General features: G+C 39.6%; 1 protein-coding gene across 8 annotated transcripts in view; it reads left to right on the forward strand.

Annotated features, from left to right (window-relative positions):
* SORCS2 (sortilin related VPS10 domain containing receptor 2) overlaps nt 1-18,602 on the forward strand; it is a 553,956-nt gene that overhangs the window by 147,647 nt on the left and 387,707 nt on the right. Inside the window, exon 2 of one of the 8 annotated variants that reach the window (XM_080592013.1) lies at nt 7,071-7,198. The exons of 6 other annotated variants lie outside the window; for them this stretch is intronic. In XM_080592013.1, the coding sequence (XP_080448139.1) occupies nt 7,112-7,198 (87 nt within the window). In that variant the 5' untranslated portion in view covers nt 7,071-7,111. Of the gene's footprint in view, nt 1-7,070; nt 7,199-16,578; nt 16,597-18,602 lie in introns of those variants that run through there. One more of the 8 variants, XM_080592005.1, reaches the window with a different exon arrangement.

An 18,602-nucleotide genomic window follows, 5' to 3' on the forward strand; every position in this document is an offset into this window, starting at 1 on the left:
TGACAAAGTTCATGTGGTATTTGAATTTGCTGTATGTATCAGGATCTTCCTGTGGAGTTGTCACCGTGCTGGGCTTCTGTACTGCTCCGTGAGGCTCATAAGAAAAATGTAGAGGGACTTTTTACCAGGGCCTGTGATGACAGGACAAAGGATAATGGTTTTAATCTAAGAGAGTAAATTAAGATTAGATATTAGGAGGAAATTGTTTACTCAGAGGGTGGTGAGGCACTGGCACAGGTTGCCCAGAGGAACTGTGGATGCGCCATTCCTGGAGGTGTTCAAGGCCAGGTTGAACAGGGCTCTGGGCAACCTGATCTATTGGGTGGCACCCCTGCCCATGGCAGGGGAGCTGGAACTAGATGATATTTAAGGTCCCTTCTAACCTAAACCATTCTATGATACTTTGAGGGCTGCTCTGATCAGAGATACGTGTGCATTTGGCCTGTTAGTCTTTTGAAGAAATCCTACAGTTGATTTATGTTTTCTAATTCACTCTATTTTGTTCCCCTTCACGTTGGCGCTATATGTTACTGGCACTATAACTTCGATCATCAGAATATGTGGAGCTTGGTATATGTTTTGTGACATGTGCAGCCGTAAGCTGAACTGGCGTGAGTTCAAAGGTCCCTGTTGCTAAATGCTTTTCCATTCAGGATTCATTCATACAGGTAGATTATACTATTTCTTGTACAGATCACACCCTGAAAACTCCATGGATTCAGATAGACTGATAGAGTTTCTAAGCAGTAAAAAAATAAGATTACTGAGTAAGGTAAAAACAAAACCTAATAAGGTAAAAAGAAAATAATTGCAAGTGGGATTACTGAATTTTCAAATGGGCAAAAACTACACAAGGGAAGGGGCATATAGAAAACATTAAAGGAAGCCAGGAAAAGGAAAGGATCAGCATGGCTGGAAAAAGCAATAAATTTGTATTCTAGCATGTGATGCATGCCAAAATTGAAGGAGAAGGGGAACTGAAAAAGGCAGATTTGCATGGATCCTGAGATAAATTCATATCCCATGGAATGATACCAAAATTAAGCACAGTGGCAATAGGGTTTGTATAACTCTGAAGGAACATACAACATGTTCTTCTTTATTAATGTCTTTCTCATCTGTATTATACCTTACCCCATTTTCTTTCTAATTTAGGCTTTTGATTATTTTTTCCCCCCCCTTGTGTGGCAGTCTACCTTGGTGGATTTCATGTTTGTTCAGTAGCATTCTTGCTTTTCTGAATTCTCTCCCACGTGTTTAGCATCATCTTCATTTCCACTTGCACTTGTTGGCTGCTTGTTTAGCTTTTTCTCCCAGGCCATTAGTTCAGTTGTGTTTTGTTGGGGGGGGGGGGGGGAGTTCTGTGATATAAGTAATTAAGTCTCCCATGCTAAAATCATATTCTCCAGGACACTTTGGATTTGCTCTAGTCTCATTCCCATTAAATCCGTATTTATTGCCATGAATTGGTGATAGAAGAAAACTGTCTTCTTTATGCTCCTTTTCCAGACGACGAAAGCTGCCAGGGTTGAAGTGGTTGGCAGCAGTTGGGTCCCATAGCAGTACCTGCAGCACACCATCAGCAGCTACGTGCTTCGCCTGCCAGAATCTTACCCTATGGTGTTGTCCTCTTTATTTATGCTACCGTTCTCAGGTAGCAGATGCTTTCTTCGCTGTTTTTAGCTGACTGTGTGTGGGCATGAAACCCATGCAAGGATTGCTCTACCGTGGTTGTAATAGCAGAAAATAGATGTATTTTCATCTCTCACTTGATTCTTCAGATCTTTTCAAACAGAAGCGAACTGCGATTGTGCAGGGTGAAAAGGGTCTTGTGCTTTTTAACTTCCGTATGATGACACAAGGGACAACTGCATTTCTTTCTTCTTTTTCTGTTCTTTTTATTGAAGCTGGGAATTTAAGGCTTGTCTAGCTCAGGGGAATCCACAGGATTTATCTTTTTTCTATTTTACTTGACTTCATAGCAATGATTGGTTTAGAAGTATTTTTTTTATCCCTTTAACATTTGCTGAATTCTGGTGCTTTGTCTCCATCTCAGCTGCCAGTAAATGCTGTAACCACAGCTCAGAACCCTGAAGAGTGTTGCAGAGTAAGCTAGGAAGAACTGGTAAACCAGTGTCTGAATATTTTAAAACTTTGCCTTGCTTGCTTTTTAACTTGCATGTGGGAACAACAAACCTAGTTAAAAAATAATGCAAAATGAATGTTTTCCTAGTTTCAGGCAAGGTAACAAGACAGGTCCAAGGTCAGCCCGAGAGACCCAAGCAATGATTCAGGAACATCAGGGAGGAGGAACAGGAACAAGCAGGCCTGTGACTCAGGCTAGGACCCTGTGCCTGAGCTGAAATTGAGGTCCTGGTGTTATGGACAGAGTGTGTGGGCTAGGTACAAGGTGAGGCTGCCAAGGGCAGATAAAACTTACTGGTGCTCTCAGGACTCTGAAAAATTCCCCTTTCTACAAGTTTTTACTGGGAAGATCTTACGGCCAAAGTGATTGTGACAAGTTAGAAGTGCCCGGTAGAGCTGAAGGGTTAGCGATGCTGACTGTGGTAAGAATGAGCATAAAGAACATGGGGTAAGTGAATGCTGGTGTTCAGACTTAGCAGTTAGAGGGAAAATGTTGAGGAGATGATATCATTGCAACAGTGGGCTGGAGGAAGAAATGGATAATGACCTATGATTGAAATTCATGCCCTCTCAGCAAGACTCCTTGTACACTAAAGGAGACTGGTAAGGGAGAGAGGAAAGAATGTCTCAGAACAGCTAATAACAGATGATAATTGTAACTGAATTATTCTGAAAATAATCAATAGACTTACATCACACTTGCCTGGAAAGCATGGCATTCCAAAATCTGGTCCTTTACTTTGTGCTTTTGATCTGTTAAAGTAACTGCAGGTGATATTCAGTTCATATTCATGTCAAAATACCCAATTTCTGTCACAGATCAAGTACTTAAAATAATAACTGATTGCACCTGTATCTTTTACGGAAATGACAATACCAGGAAAAGGAGATGACAGTGAAGAACCAAGGTCAAAAATCAGATTCTTATACTATCTGACTAATAGTAAAAATATTTCGTTTCCTGAGTCATTTGTTTTCCAAGTACAATACTCTTTTGGTAAGGTTATTTTTTACACAATGCAGTTGGCCTTCTGCCAACAGATGAGAGCTCTAGATTGATACTAATGAAAGAAATATTAATGCACCATAGCATGTCAATTATCTTGAAAAGGTCTCCAGCAACCATTTATCACTTAAATTTCACATCTTATAGCTGAGGACCAAATTGTGTTACATGTTAGAATAGTTCTGCCAAATTTGATCCATCATTAACTTTCATTTGTTGATAATTTGAATGTGAATTTTTAAGTTGTGCATCTTTGTCAACTTGATGGAAGGGTCCTGGACTGTCGTGTTGTCATAAATGAGTGATGCTGTTCCCTAGCTGAGAGACAACTGTGTTCTGAAAAGCCTTAAAGGATTTTAAGGATTTTCTTGGCCTTAAAGCCAGGAATGTTCTGAGACCAGGGACTTCGTTTCATTTAAAAAAAAAAAAAAATCAAAAAACACAACAAAGAAAGGTCTTTTGTGACCCAAATTGGATTCTGTATTGCCAAATCATGCATAAAAACTACTTAGTTGGTTTTTGTTTGTTAGTTTTCCCACTTCATTGGTGTGATGGTTTTCACTGGTAGGACAAGCATGCTTCCAACAAAAACAGAGATGGTTGTAAAGAGGAAAGGTTACAGTAAATTGTATTTATATGCTAGACAGATGGGTTTCTGTGGGTTAGGCGACATATGTCAGGTGCAAGAAGGCAAACAAATCCCTTGTAGAGAATGTGAGACAGTCACAAGTCTCAACACTAAGGAATATGAATGATCATTACTTCAGATTTTAGATAAAGGCAACCCCCCAGAGAGGTTAGACCATAGAGGATCAACACAGAAGCAAACCCAGTCATGAGACTGGGGAAATCTTTTGGCTAAAGGAGTTGGTTGGACTTTAGAGTGCGGAATGTGATGGCTGCTCCTACTGACTAGTAAGAGGTAACAGGTGTAGGCTGTGGAAATACATATATTTCTCAGTAATGTTGGACCACCACAAAGCTCCTCAACTTCTTTTCCCTGTGCAAGGCATGCTTTTTTTTTTTCTTCCCTTTAAAAACAAACAAACACACAGCAGTTTATACAGGTATTATCTTTGAAAACTCTAAAAGAAAATTCTTTGTGGCATGCAGAATTCTGGCCTGAGGGGGCTGTAGGAAGGCTCATACCTAGCAGGCTTCAATCACAGTGTCATATACTTCTGCAGTGTGCTCAGGTAATGTCTTCAGGACTGGTATAAGAAGCCTGTGTTGAATAAACAGAACAGGAATAAAATGAAATGTACTTAAGCAGCCAGCAGATAATTTAAGAAGCTCAGGTGACACCCTCAGATAATATTAATTAGAACCAGCACAGAGGAGATGACAAAGGGTAAACACTGCTTGTAGCAGTATGAAGTGCCTTGGAAATGGAAGTGAAGCCTTGGTTTTGGGAAGACCCATGTTTGTTTTCTTTTAGACTATTTTAAGCTATGTCTGGTCAGTATTCTCACCCATACTTAAATGGACAGTGCAAATGAATTTGTAATGCAAAGCTCGGGATTGCTGTGTACATTGTATTTCTTCATGTATTTGATATAGTTTATTCTTCCGAAGACCCGTAGCACTATAAAAAGCCCCATATGGCCATACGTATCCTTTCTCATCTTTTGGTATAGTAATTAGACCTTTGCATTATAAGTTAAGAGATCATGGCCGTAGTCATTTCTCCATTATCCAGGGCATTGGGCGGTTGGCACAGGCTTTTGGTAATGTACCTAATACAAGATGTGCTTGGAGTGCAATTTAAAGACCTCGAGTCATTGCGCTGAGCTCCCCAGGTTCCTGGAAAGGCTAATTAGCTCCGGTTGTGAACATGAAACACCTCTGCTCCGCTTCTAGATAAAACCTGGGCAAGAAGCAGCAAAAAATGTGTTGTCGCTGCAATCTGAGCTAATAAACCTTAGTGTGCTCTGCACAGAGCTATATCCATAACCCTGTGCAATTAATTGGCAGCTTGAATAATTGGACCACATCTGGGTAGAAGTGACAGCATTGCCAGCATTTTGCTCCACTGTCACACTCCCCCTGCCTTGTGATGGCCAGTAGTTGTCACCATCTTTATGAGTTGTGCTCACCCCTCTGTGATGGCTCTTGTGTTTAGGGTTTTCTCTTGCCGCTGTGTTTCCAGTCATGGTGTCTGGTAAGGCCCTCGTTGTGCTAGGTGCCAAGCGGAAAGTAGCATTTCTCAAGGATCACGTTGAACTAAAACCGGAGTGTTTGTGTGGTTTTGTGATGGTACCTCTTCAGTGACCCACGGTACTTCAGGAGGGGAGATCTTTTAAAAGAGCTCCTTTGTTTTTAAAACAGGAGGGCAGAGATATTATGGAAAGCTGCTTTTAGAGAGAGCGCTGCTGAGATGGAGACTCAGTTACGGTGCTGTCACAAATGCGAAATGTCAAGTCGCCCACGCTACCTGGTATAAACATCCGTGGACACTTAATGCATCTGTTCCTGATTTTATGTTGCTTTAAAAGCACAGTGATTCATTAGTGGTACATGAAGTAAACCACAGCATGTAATATCTCAATTTGCTTGTTTTGCAGCAAGTTGAGTAATGCTCTCTGACAATGGACCTCTGAGCATCTCTTTTATATCTAATGGTAGTAGAAAGATTTCTGATATGTGCATCTTAATTTTTAAAAAAAAAAAAGCAAAACCTTTCAAGTTTTCCGAATATATATATATATATTTTAATTATTTTTATTTTCTGGGCTGTATCTAAATTATAGATTCTAGATCTTACTGTTTTTATTTGTGTTTTATGCATGTTTTGTGCATCATTTTCTATCTTTTGATATTTAGTTTCTCTATTACTTTTTAATTTTACTATCTAATCTTAATCACCACTAGAACTTACATATGTGCTTCATGTTTGTTAGATAAACAAATGTGTGGGTCATTAAAAAAAGTTAATATTTTCTCTCACCTCTTTGCAAGAATTAAAAAAATATAAACATCAGACATTGTGTGTGGGGCAGGGATTCTGTAGTAGCGTATGGCTCACAGCGCTCTTTTTGTATGGTATAGAGAATGGAAATACTCATTTAGCTCAGTATGACTTTGAAATGGGGGATTTGAGTCTAGCAGTTGCTGCTTAAGGGAGAATTTCATGATTTTTTTCTAATGATGACACATATATTTAATTTCAAGTAACTTTGGAAGGTTTTGGTGACGCTTACTTATTAGCAAAAACTACGTGATGCTAATATGAAAAATTCAATAGTAGGAGTCAGATAATGTTAATATGCCAATTATCCAGCCACCAGTTTGACTGACACGACTCAGTTGCCTTCATTCCTGCTGTACCATGAAAACCAGCTGGGTACAGAAACTTCTGTTTTCAGAGGGCTACTCGTGCTCAGGCCCTTTAGCCGTGAGGCTTAGGGAAAATAAACCTTGCAATGGAAGTTTTTCTTGGGGAAAAGAAGAGTTACAACAAACATTACTGCACCAAATGTGCTTGTGCCAATGTGTTCTGCCCTGGCTTTGTGGTGTTATTAGGACAAATTCAGCATGAGCAGAACTCTGCTGGCTACCAACCTGCGAGCTGGCAGGAAACGGAGACCGTTGCCTCCTGTCTGCCCTGTCGGGGTTGTGCGCAGTCTCCGTACACGTACTCATGGTCCACAAAAGTTTGTTATCTGCTCACAGAGTGTTGCCCTTTCTGTCTTGGGAGCTTTTAAGGAAAAAGGAAATTTAAATGCCAGGGATCTTTATCATCAGCTCATAACACCATTAAATTGCATCCAGTAACGGGGTCTCGGATTGACAGCGTGCCTTGGCTCTTTCCACCACATAACCGGGGTGGCATCTGCAATGTATCCAGGCAAACGGCCTGGATAGCATCTGCAATACTTAGCTGGATTTTTTTTTTTTTTTTTGACACCACACGATCCAGCCTGTGGTCTGCTCAAAACTACAACTCTGTGACTCTTCTGAATGGAGGATGACCAGAGAGCAAACTCGCTCGAGTTCCTGACCCCTCAGCACTGGTGGATGTTCGCTGGAAGGCTGTGCCAGTGCTGGGTAAGAGAAATGTGACTGCTGGAGCTGAACGGTGCTGAAGTGGCCTCTGACCGCCTTCAGATGCCTGTGCGTGGGGTCACCTCCCACCACAGGCCTGAGGGAAGGCTTTTCTGTGCGGACTCAGGGCACAGCCCCTTCTCTCCTTCATCCTGGGGCTTTTCCTGTGGGTAAGGAGCATTTTGGCCAGCACGCTGCTGCTCTGTACGCTCTCAAGCCTGTTGCTTCTCGCAGGGTGGTGCGAATTAGAAATGAGAGTCCGACTGTTCGGTCGTTAATCCCAGTCCAGGCGCCACTTCATCATCCAGCAGCCCAAGTGCGATGCGGAGCAGCGCTGTCAAATTAGCCAGGCGGCGCGGTGTGAAATCCCTGCTGGCTCCGTGCCCGCTGCCGGGAGACAGATGTTACCTGAGCCATGAGAGCCATCGGAGCGATGCGGACGGGTGAAACCTGAACCGACACAGAGCTCGACAGTACGAAATTAACTTTTCAGGGTTTGGTCCTCAGATTTGAACTGTCAGGGGGAGGTGATGCTGAAGCGGTCCTGTGGTGGTTTTAGGAGCCCTAAGGGTAGCTCTGCTGTGGTATCAACCCGCAGCCTAACTCGGCTTCAGCAGCTGTCTATGTAAAGCTAGTGGTGGAACCCTGAAAGAAAACGGGTGCTTAAATCTCCTTGACTGCTTTTGCAGCCTCGCTCACTGTGAGAGATCTGCACTCGGTGAGCTCTGTAGCTCTTCCCAGCCGGCAGTCGGGCTCAGCTCATCCTCGCTGTAGAGTTAAAGCAAAGCAGTAGGGGCCTGCCTAATGGGGTGCCACCCAGACGCAGCGCCATCAGGGGAAACCAACTGGAAATGAAGCACAACTGGGCACGCTGTTGAATGCCTTTTTTCTTTCTCAGCTTTATTTTTTTTTAGATTTTGCTATTACCATTTTGAGCTTGCTCCTTTTTTTCCCTTTATCCATAATGGGAAGAGAATCATCACAGTGAGGTTTTCCTTCACATTATCAACAACAATTTAAGGGCAATGTTCATAATTTTCCAGTGGGTTAACTGTGTTCATAAAAGAATGCTTGCAAGTATGGTTTTCTGGAGAAAAAAAAAAAAGAGAAGGAGCAGCAGAAGTGTGCATCATACTGACTTTTGTGAGAAAATCTGGTTGAAAATTGGTGCGAAGTATGTCCAATTTATGTATTTTTGTGGTATTTTACAGTTAGTTAATACTTTGCACCTGATCAGGATTTGAAAGTGACAATGTTTGACCAGATTATTGTTTTACAGACTACTGAAGAAGTTGCTAGAAAGACATCTCTGCAGGGTAGATATCCGTAGCAGGATCTCACTGGTACAAATGTTTTGTAAATTTTAAGGCTTATTCTTTACAAAAGTAGTTTATTTTTCTAGGCTGAAACTACAATGACTCTCAGAGCATTGTCTTAAGGATATGAACTCCCTTTCATGGTGCAGTACTATTGCAAAATTAGAAGTATTATGGGGAGATGTCTTCCTTTAAAATGTCTGGCATTATCCTCTTGGAGACAGGCTATTGTTAGCTTTTTCTAGTGTGACTTGGAGTACTTTGCAGTAACCAGATGTTAGAATAGTAGAATGTATAAAGTAATGTGAATTTTTTTAAAAAATATGATCTACATGTACACTGCCTGGCTTGCGGACAGATGACATTTTAAATAGTATTTTTTTTCAGGCCACCAGTGCTTTCTTTAAAAATGAAATGATCTGGTTTAGAAAAGGAAAAGAAGCTTTAACAAGATATAGTGGCTTTTCCTTTTTTTAAATATACCTGTAGAATCTAATGGTACTTGCTCTGATGCCTCACAATGGACTGTATAAGTGATCACATTCATGTAGCTGGAGATACTCATGTAACACCGACTGAGTCTACAGAGAAGGAAAGAAAAAAGAATCAGACCAGCCAATTTTGGTTTTGTGGGAAGAATTTTATCCTAACTACATCTGCCAGTCTAATTCTTTCACACTGAAACTTTCTAAAAGCAGAAATTCATTAGAGTGATGAACATACAGTCATCATCCTGGGGGTAAGAAATAGATTCTGAAATAAAACACCTTTTTTAAAAAAACAAACAGCAAAAAGACTTGCCCGTGACACCTCTGATATTTACAGAAGCATGACAGAAACAACCTCAAAGCTTAGCCAGTTATGTTTTAATACTATAAGTAGATTTGAAACATTGGGTGCTTCCAAGGAGCTGAGGTATGTAGGAAATCATTCACAAAATACTTGTGCGTATTACAAAACAAATCTTAGTTGAGCATCAATTAAATGGCACTTTTCTTATTACATCAAAAATCAGTCCTGTTTGAAGCATTGACTCCTGCAGTAGCAATATCAGAGATAAGAAATGAACTAATAAAAAGACACTTTTGCAGTGCATTTTTTCTTTAATTTTAAATTGCAGCTGATGAATGACATTTTGTAGCCTATGATATGGATGGTATAAAAGTTGTTTTGGAACTAATTGCTGCTGTCTAGCTTAGTAACACAGTTGTCCTTTAGACAACTAGGTTTAGGACTTGAGCTTTTAGGCCCTAATTCAATAAATACTTTGCATGTGCCTAAGGGCTTTGCTGAATCATGGTTTCTGTGCTGGAAGTACAGGGCTGGCTCCTGCCAGTACCTCCCCGTTGGGCTGTTACGGAGCGTTGGCTGGAGGGGATTCAGATCCTGGCAATCCCAAATGCTTGGACTGAGCTTTTTTTGTTGAGGGACGTGTTGTGCAGTGGGGGAACTGTGTGAACTTGCCTGTCCCTTCTGTGGCACATCTAATATATTAAACTGCTTTTGTGAAACAGAAGCCTGTGTTTCCCTGCTTCCTAAAGGTCATGATTTTGTCCCCTTTGAGCACCCTGTGCAGGGTGGTACGGGAGGGTCATTTTGAGTTTATGATGAGCACTGGAGAAAGTCACCATTCAACCTCGGAACATGTTGCTCTCGCAGATGAACAAGTCCATGCTTGTTGCAGTGAGCTGTGGCTACTTGCTGCAGCTGCCTTGCTTTTCTTTTTTTTTTCCCCTTAAGCTGTGGGTCCTTTTGCTCTGAAATATTCTGATGTCTTCTCGGTGTTTGTGTGCACTTTAACAATAAAAATACTTTCAGTGGCCTTTTTTTTTAATTTTCTGATTAGCAATGTTGATTAGGACAGTGATTCATAAAAACTTGAGCCATCAGTCTGCATTGTGGTTTTCACAATAAACCATTATTTTCTTCCTTCTTCTTGGAGGGCTACTAGCCCAGACTCCTAGCACATCCACTGCAGTAGCAGGATTGATTTAACCGAGATCTCTCTCTTGGCTCAAAAATAAGTGACTCATCTCCCCTTGCTCATCCACTCAGATGTACATCCTAATAAAAATAAGCTTGCTTAATCATGTCGCAGACAGATCTAAGTTGCATTAAGGGAGTGTAGGGTATAGATTCAATCGGGTCGTTGCAGCCTGATACATTTTCATGCAAGCTCATGCACTCGGAGGAGTTACCATTAGCTTGGAGACCGGCGAGGGCTCAGTGCTCGCTTGCCCTGCCCTGGCGGCTCGGTGGCCAGGTCTGGCTGCTCCATCTCACTCGGCAGGAGATGGGAAAGACATACCTTGCAGCTCTAGCCCCCGGTCGCTCAGGGAAACCAGGCACCCTATCTAAAAATAGGCTCTCCTAAGTTAGCAGCTCTGCTTGCCGATGCATGGGCATGAGAAGCCGATTGGGATAACAAGAGATTCCACAGCAGACAGGGAAACAGGGCTATCTGGGAGGAGACAGGCGAAAGGTGCTGGTGACAGAGATGTCATGTTTTCCATTCTAGCGCTACCGCTCTGTGGAGTGCGTGATGTGGCATCCTTTAAGTTTGCTTATAACTGTGTGTTGCCTTAAGATCTCAGTCAAGGTCAGAATTTCATCCCACTAAATGCTTTATACACATATGAGAGAAAGCATTTGTCTGAAAGACCCTAAAGTTTTAGCAGGCCAGGGCCATGTGAGGGAAGACAAAGGATTACTGTATCCTTGCTCTGCTCACATGGGGAGGTAAGGTGAAGGAGGCTTCCTTAAGAGGCTGAAAATTTACAATTGGAGGAACTCGATCCAAATTCTCTAAGCTGAGGATGTGACCTGCAGACCAGTTCCTCTCTTCTCCATACCCCCCTGTGACCTGGCTGCTTCTCCGTCCCTCTGCAAAGCTCTCTGTAATCCTCCTGCTTTTCATTTGTGCAACTGAACCGAACTAATCCTGCTGCCAAGGGGAATGCCTCAGCTGGGGGGTGAAGCTCTGCTCCAAAGTGTTTGATTTTCTGGTGGAGCCGGCTCGTTTTGGTAGCTAAGGGAGACTTTCAGCAAGATCATCCGTGTTGCAAGGAGGGAAATAAAGATGGGGCTGGGAAATGCGATAGATAAAGGCTTAAGTGGTCAGAATTTAAATCTTAAATTGCCAATTGCATGGCTGGTGAGAAAAAGGAAATGCGGGAAGAAAAAGGAGGCAGTAAACATAATGATTAAGTGGATCTTACTCAGAGTAAATTATAGCATTCCTGAATGAAAGTCTTCTCTTTAACTGAGAAATCATTAAATGTTAAACTCACACTATTATTTGCGTTTCATTGGGTAGACTTGCATGCGCAGAAATATCCATTTTAATTAGTGTTGAAAAGAAGTCTCGTGTACAGAGCACTGCCTGGTAGGTATTTTTATATTCTCTCTCAGTGAACTCATTTTATATGATGATGATTTCTTCTAATTTTTAATTAACATGTCTAAGTTAGACTTGGGAAAAATGATCAGTGATTCATTAACTGCCTCGCACTTGGAGATCTATGCAAACCTAATTGATATGGTTGCTACAGGGTACTTTGTTAAAATGAACACTCCTGCCACTACCTTCCTTCCCTTACTTTTTATTTATGTGTTTGAATGAAAAGCATACTGCAACAGAATATAGCTTTACCTCTAAAATGACAGTATGTGATATGGCACTATATTTCAGTGCAGTGTTTCATCCAGAATATTTTAAAAACACTTCTATAGACTATGTTTTGGAAGATCATTTGTTTATCACCAGTATATAGTGCACTGCTATATAGTATCACTAGTATATAGGGAGGAAGGAGCTATTATTCATCAGATGCAGTAGTAAATGAGTATATTCATGCTAAATGTTTTTTGAGGGGTCTAAGTTAAGCTATAGTTATTTTAGCTATAGGGTTTCTATTGAAGTACTGTGATAATGAGCAAGGATATGAAAACAGCAAATAAAGAGAGAGAGAGATGAAACCTAGCAATATATTCTGTTCTCTGCCCACAAATTATGCCATGAAACTGAATTAGGGATTGTAAAGTCTGAATAGAAATGCTGGTCTCCAACCTTGCTTTATCTCAGGAAAAACATGGCCTTTACTGTCTGCTTACCATACTGAGAAGAGCTAACTGCAGTAGTACAGTTGATACATTATCAATTATTTAAATATGTTTGTGTGAAGCCATTATGAAAAGATTAAATTTTTTTTTTTTTACAAAGTGGTGAAAACAGTTATGATGATAAAATATACTTGGTTTCCTCCAAAGCTTTGGCCTTAGGACATGAGATTTCTTGATCAAGATTCTAAAATATGATATTCACATGAGATATTAATGCACATGAGATATATTTGTAAGCAGTTCATGTGACATAGAATTGCTGAATAATTGAAGTGGGAAGGGACATCTGGAGATCTGGTCCAGCTGCCTGCTCAAATTAGGGCTTGTATCAAAAGTGAGATAAAGTTTTTAAGGGCCTGGTCCAAATACATTTTGAGATCCCCAAGGATAGAGAGTCCTCAGTTTTGCTGGACAACCTGTCCTAGTACTTAACCGTTCTCATGGTGAAAATATTTCCCCATTATGTCCCAATGGAATTTACCCTACAACTTTTTTTTTCCCTCATTCCTCTTGTTCTTTTCTGTGTAACTCTGAGAAGAGCCTATTGCTTTCTTCTCTTTAAGTAGTGGAAGATGCTCCCTTAGTTTTCTTTTCTCCACTAGACAAGTGGAGTTCTCTTACTTTTCTGTATGTCATGTGCTTCAGTCCTCTAACCGTGATTCTATACTTACTCGGTCTTTCAGTCTTTGTTGCAGTAGAATCCCAAAAGTATACACAGTATTCTAGATTTTATATGTAGTTGTTGATAGAGAATTGTTAAAGCATAAATAGTAGGTCCTCACTGCTACCTGGATGCAAGGGAACTTGGTTTGTATGCCAAACTTGCCAGCTAATGTGAGAAGCTGAATGCAACCTGGAAGCATGAATTGTATAAAATCTTGCCTTTGCACCTTGTATTCCAGTTCCAAGAAAAAAGGAATAGGAGAGAGACTCAGTCTGAAATATGAGAAGGCGGCAGCAAGTGGTCAGTTCTAATGGTGATAGAGGAAGGCAGCAAGTGATCAGTTATAATGGCAATATGAAGTACAAATCCTAAAATTTCATTTTCCTGGAGAGGTGATGAAGAAATGAGTTATGGAGAGATGAGTAAGAGCCTGTCTTTTGATTGGAGCAAGCACATTGCAAGCTCTCAAGTTAAGTGAAACACTGGAGCCACTTTAGAGTTACACATGACTTAATACCATGAACACTTTTTTTAACAATTTCCAGTTCTGCAATTAGGAATGTAACCTATTGCTTTATGAAAATAAAATTTATTTTTCCTGGTAGGCTTTTTAGTGTTGGGTAGATATGACAGTTGCAGCACGTGTTTCCTTAAAAGCTGTGAGTTCAAATCTCAATTTTAGGTTGGATATTAGGAAGAACTTCTTTACTGAAAGGGTTGTTAGGCATTTGAATGGGCTGCCCAGGGAAGTGGTTGAGTCACCATCCATGGAAGTCTTTAAAGGACGTTTAGATGTAGAGTTTAGTGATATGGTTTAGTGGAGGACTTGTTAGTGTTAGGTTAGAGGTTGGACTAGGTGATCTTGGAGGTCTCTTCCAACCTAGATGATTCTGTGAAATGATTGCATTGTGTTGAAAAAAAGATCTTGGGTGATTACGATCCAAGGCAGGTCTGTCAACTACAGAAGTAGGGTATTACTTTCCACCTGCTCATATAGTCTGTTTGGGGCAAGTGCCAGGAAAAAAACGACAGATATCTCACAATTACGGACATAATTCACTATTGTGAGGAAACTCAAAATTGTGAATTACCTTAGTTTCTAGGCTTTAGTTCTGGATCCAATGCTAGTCAGTAATTCTGTATTTTTAATCACTGATAAGGATACTGACATGAATATTCCTGTTAAGTTTGTAAATGGCACGAAGATTGCTAAAATAATGATGGCTGCTGCAAGGGTAATCTGAAATGGTTGATTAGATGATGAAGTTCCAGCAAAATTCATTTTGATACAGCCAGATGCAGAGCAGTGCATCAGGATTTAAGAAAAATGGACCTATGACTCTTAGGGTGGAACATGGATTTGGGGATAATTCAGAAGTCATTGTAAATTTATTGGGGATAACTTGTTCAACATGTCCATTATCTGAATTGGTATGGCAAAGTGAGCTCATGAAGTTTGTTCTTCATGCCAAAATTTCTATCTGTATTTGTGAATGGAATTTGGAATATTGTTCTATTTCCTTTTTCCATTTTTTTTCTTCTCTTGTTTCTGACTCTCTGACTGCAGACTTTTTCTTGACAAACTTGTTCTTTCTTCTGCAGAAAGTCTGTTGGATTCTACTGGCAATTAGCCCAGGGAAGCAGAGGCTAGTTACAATAATTATTGCTGCAGGCGTAGATGGAGATCTATAAAGCCTAAGGCTAAACAAGAGGAGTCTGATTAGAAACAGCTCTTTGGAGTCTGAGAGATGAATTACGTCTGGGTTTGGAATGTTCTTGGATTCTTGGGGAGAACCTGGTGGTGTGGATGAAAAACTGTTGATTATTTTTGTATGTATCTGCACTGGTTCAATCCCCAATATGCATGCACTAATTTTATAAGGCATGCTTGCCAAGTAACCTTTCCATTTTAGGGAGAGAAGAACAAAATGTTTAATGCAGCTTTCCAAAAGAAGCAGTATGCTGGATTATCCCAGAATCCCTAATCATGGAAACCTGCAATGAGGCTTCTCTAAGCTGTTTGCGGGCTGTCTGTAAATGGTATGGTACAAGTTAGAAAATGAACTTGTATCTGCCTCTGACTTTGGTGCCCTCACCTCAGAAGATCTGGGGGCCTCAATTCACTTCTAGAGGACACACTCTGAAGATAAAGGGTGCAGAGAGGACCCACAAAAGATGCTGGAAAATAAGCTTTATGAAATGAGTTGTAGGGAGGTCAGTCATTAACCTTATCAAAGAGAAAAGATCAAAAGGTGATGATTGCCATGTATAATTACTTATGTATGGAGAATATATTCATTAGTAAGGGCCTTCTAGTCTTATATATAAGGGCACAGCAAGATCTCATATCTAAATGTTCAAGTTGGACAAATTTAATCTAGAAAAAATGATACAGGGAGTAAAATGAAATGATCTGATGGTTTTTTCTTGCTAAAAGTCAGTGTACACACACCCCTCCCCAATAAAAGTAGAATGTGAAATTAAACACTTAGAATAAATCAAAATATCATTTCTATTTCTGATGCCTAAACCTTCAGGAGCAATCATAGGATCACACCCAAAATATAAATAACGTTAGGATAAGTTAGACTACAGATATGTCTTCAGAATTCAAACCTGCGTTTTGGTGATTCTAAAGGCTAAACTACAAAATGCCTTACAAGCTGTCTGAGATGCCTACATACAGAAATCATTCACTTCACACCAAAATGGAACCACTGCTGGGAAGCAAAATATTATATTTCTATAATAACATGTATTCCTTTTCCTTTCCCTTTTCCTTCCTTTCCCTTCAATTTCTTTTTAGCAAGAATTACGTTTTCTACCAGTCTAGTAAGCATTTACCTCACAGCCTTTATCCACTTGGGTTTATTATGAATTTAGGCAGAAAACATTTAGCTGTTGTGATCATTATCTGCCATTACCTGCTATGTGGACTTTTATACTTTACTGTATTGAACATTACTGGAATTAAGGTTTTAGTTGCAATTCTTTCAAGAAATATCTATTTCCATGGATTTTCAGCTCAGTTCTAAGCATTCAGAATAGGAAGCATTTAGCTACAGGCAGTTATTTAATTTTTTATTTCTGTCCTTTTCATTTGGTGTTGAAAATAAAATTTTAAACAGTATCATCTTCTGAAACTATCAAATAAACAGCTTGTCTTGGAGGCTTACTGATTTCTTCCCCCTTCTTACTTTTTTCCATTCTCTCCATCCCCTTCTAGCTGAAGTGAGATGGACTCTTTTCTCTGGTCTGCCACTGTGAAATAACCATGAGAGTCACTGCAAAGCTGAATGGTAATTAATAATTAAAGACGGATCCAGAGGAATGTATCTATAATGCATTGATTTGTGGGGGGGGAGGAGTGTGTGAATTTTTCTTTTTTTTTCTTTTTTCTCTCTTTTTTTTTTTCCTTTTTCTTAAGAAAAAGTCAGTAGCTATTCTTGATTTTAGAAACACACATTTTGGAAACTTCAGTCTAAGCTTCTTATTAGACTGAATGCCATTTCTCGGTGTATATATAATATATATAAAATATATATATATATATATAGGTATATATAATGAATTGGGTTTTCAGTTTGCAGATCTCACAGTTCTTGTTCATATTAGCCAGTCAGGTACAGCCACAAACTGTTAGTATTCTTTGCTCTGAGATTTTTTTTTCTTTTTGAAGGAAGGATAAGCCTAGGTACCAGGATACTAAAACCAACCATACAAAAGAGTTTTGAAACAGCGACCACAGACCCTATGCTGTTTCCCTAAGCTATTTCTCTTATTTCTCTTAAGCCTCTGAGGAGTGAATATTTCATAGGGACTGACTGTTCTTCAAATACCTTATTCCCTTGAGAAAACGGGCACTATTTGAATGGAACAGGAGCCAGAGAACTCAGTTTTGGAGCATGTCCCCCTCCTGGTTGATACATTTCACTTGTAACAGACTTACTGCCTTTCTTATTTTATTCATAGGAAATACACATTATTTCCAGGTATTTTCCTGAAGTTTCCTCTTTTTTTTTTTCCCCTGTAGTTCTCTAATCTCCTTTACATCCATGCTCTGCTTGTGCCATGATTTGGGGAAGAGAAAGGGAGGCTCCAAAAATACCACTTTAGATAAATTGCTGCTTGTTGTCACAGAGATTAAAGGATGCTTTCACCTTCTGTGCAGCAGGAAATATGGAGGGGGCTTGATTTCTTTCTGGCCTGATAGGGAATCAGTGTCCCTGAAATTAAATAGATTTCTATGGATGTCTCTTAACTGGGTGGTTTGTGAAAATAGTTAAGAACCATTGGGTTACCATCCATATGTTTGGCTGTCAGATTTTAGCTGAAATAAATTTTAACATTTGTTCATGTTTCTTTTTTTTTTTTAATGCTGCTCTTGAAGAAATGTCATTCTTCTCTCATTGAAAGAAAGAGTTCATTGAAGAATTGGCAGGAACGTAGGAACAATAAAAGTTTTTTTTTTTTAAAAAGTTCATTAGCTTTTGACATGCTTCTGTCTTCAGGAGGTGGCAGAACAGTCTTGAATAGAAATTTTTTTCATTGTATTATGTCCACAAAATAAAGTTTTGCAAGCTGTTTCATGGGCTGCATTGAAAGCATCTTGTCCCTTCTCTTTGCTGTTGAAAAACATAGGCATGCTGCCCTGTTTAAGAAGATAATGAAATTAGGAGAGGTTGGAATATTATTTCTATGCTGAGGAAATATTATTTTTGGGGAATAAAAAAAAATCCCAAACTGTGGGGAAAAAATTACCAGAAGTGAGGAAATTAAAGGAGCCAAATGTTGTTTTTAGATGTATGGGATACTTTTCTTGTGGTCTTTTTAGATGTATGGGATATTTTTCATTTGGCCTTTAATCTTGCAAAATACAATTGTATTACCAGTAATTATTTCAAGTAGTCTACCTCTGCTCACTTTCTCTCACACATTGAAAATGCACTTTAAGAAATCTTTGTTTAAGAAAGAGCTTCTGACATGTTAGTTTCCCCTACAGGATAAAAAAAAAAAAAATAAAAATTGCATTATTAACTGTAACCCTAGATGTTCTATTTGGGTAATGTCATGTCCCTTATAATTTGACATTTAAAGCCATAACTTCGTGAAGCTACATGCATTTTGTGGAAAATATGGCACATATATTCGTTGTTTTTCCTGTGCATAGAATGTATGAGACTTCTGCAAATAGTGGTTTTATCAAAATTGAATCCTTCCCTTTGTGAAAGAAAATTCACGATCAGATTATATTTTAATCTGTTTAGAGTGGGCTTAATCCAGATTTCCATTGATTTAAGTAGAT

The sequence above is a fragment of the Anser brachyrhynchus genome, assembly GCF_964034855.1.
Source record: "Anser brachyrhynchus genome assembly, chromosome: 4".
Lineage (NCBI taxonomy): Eukaryota > Metazoa > Chordata > Aves > Anseriformes > Anatidae > Anser > Anser brachyrhynchus.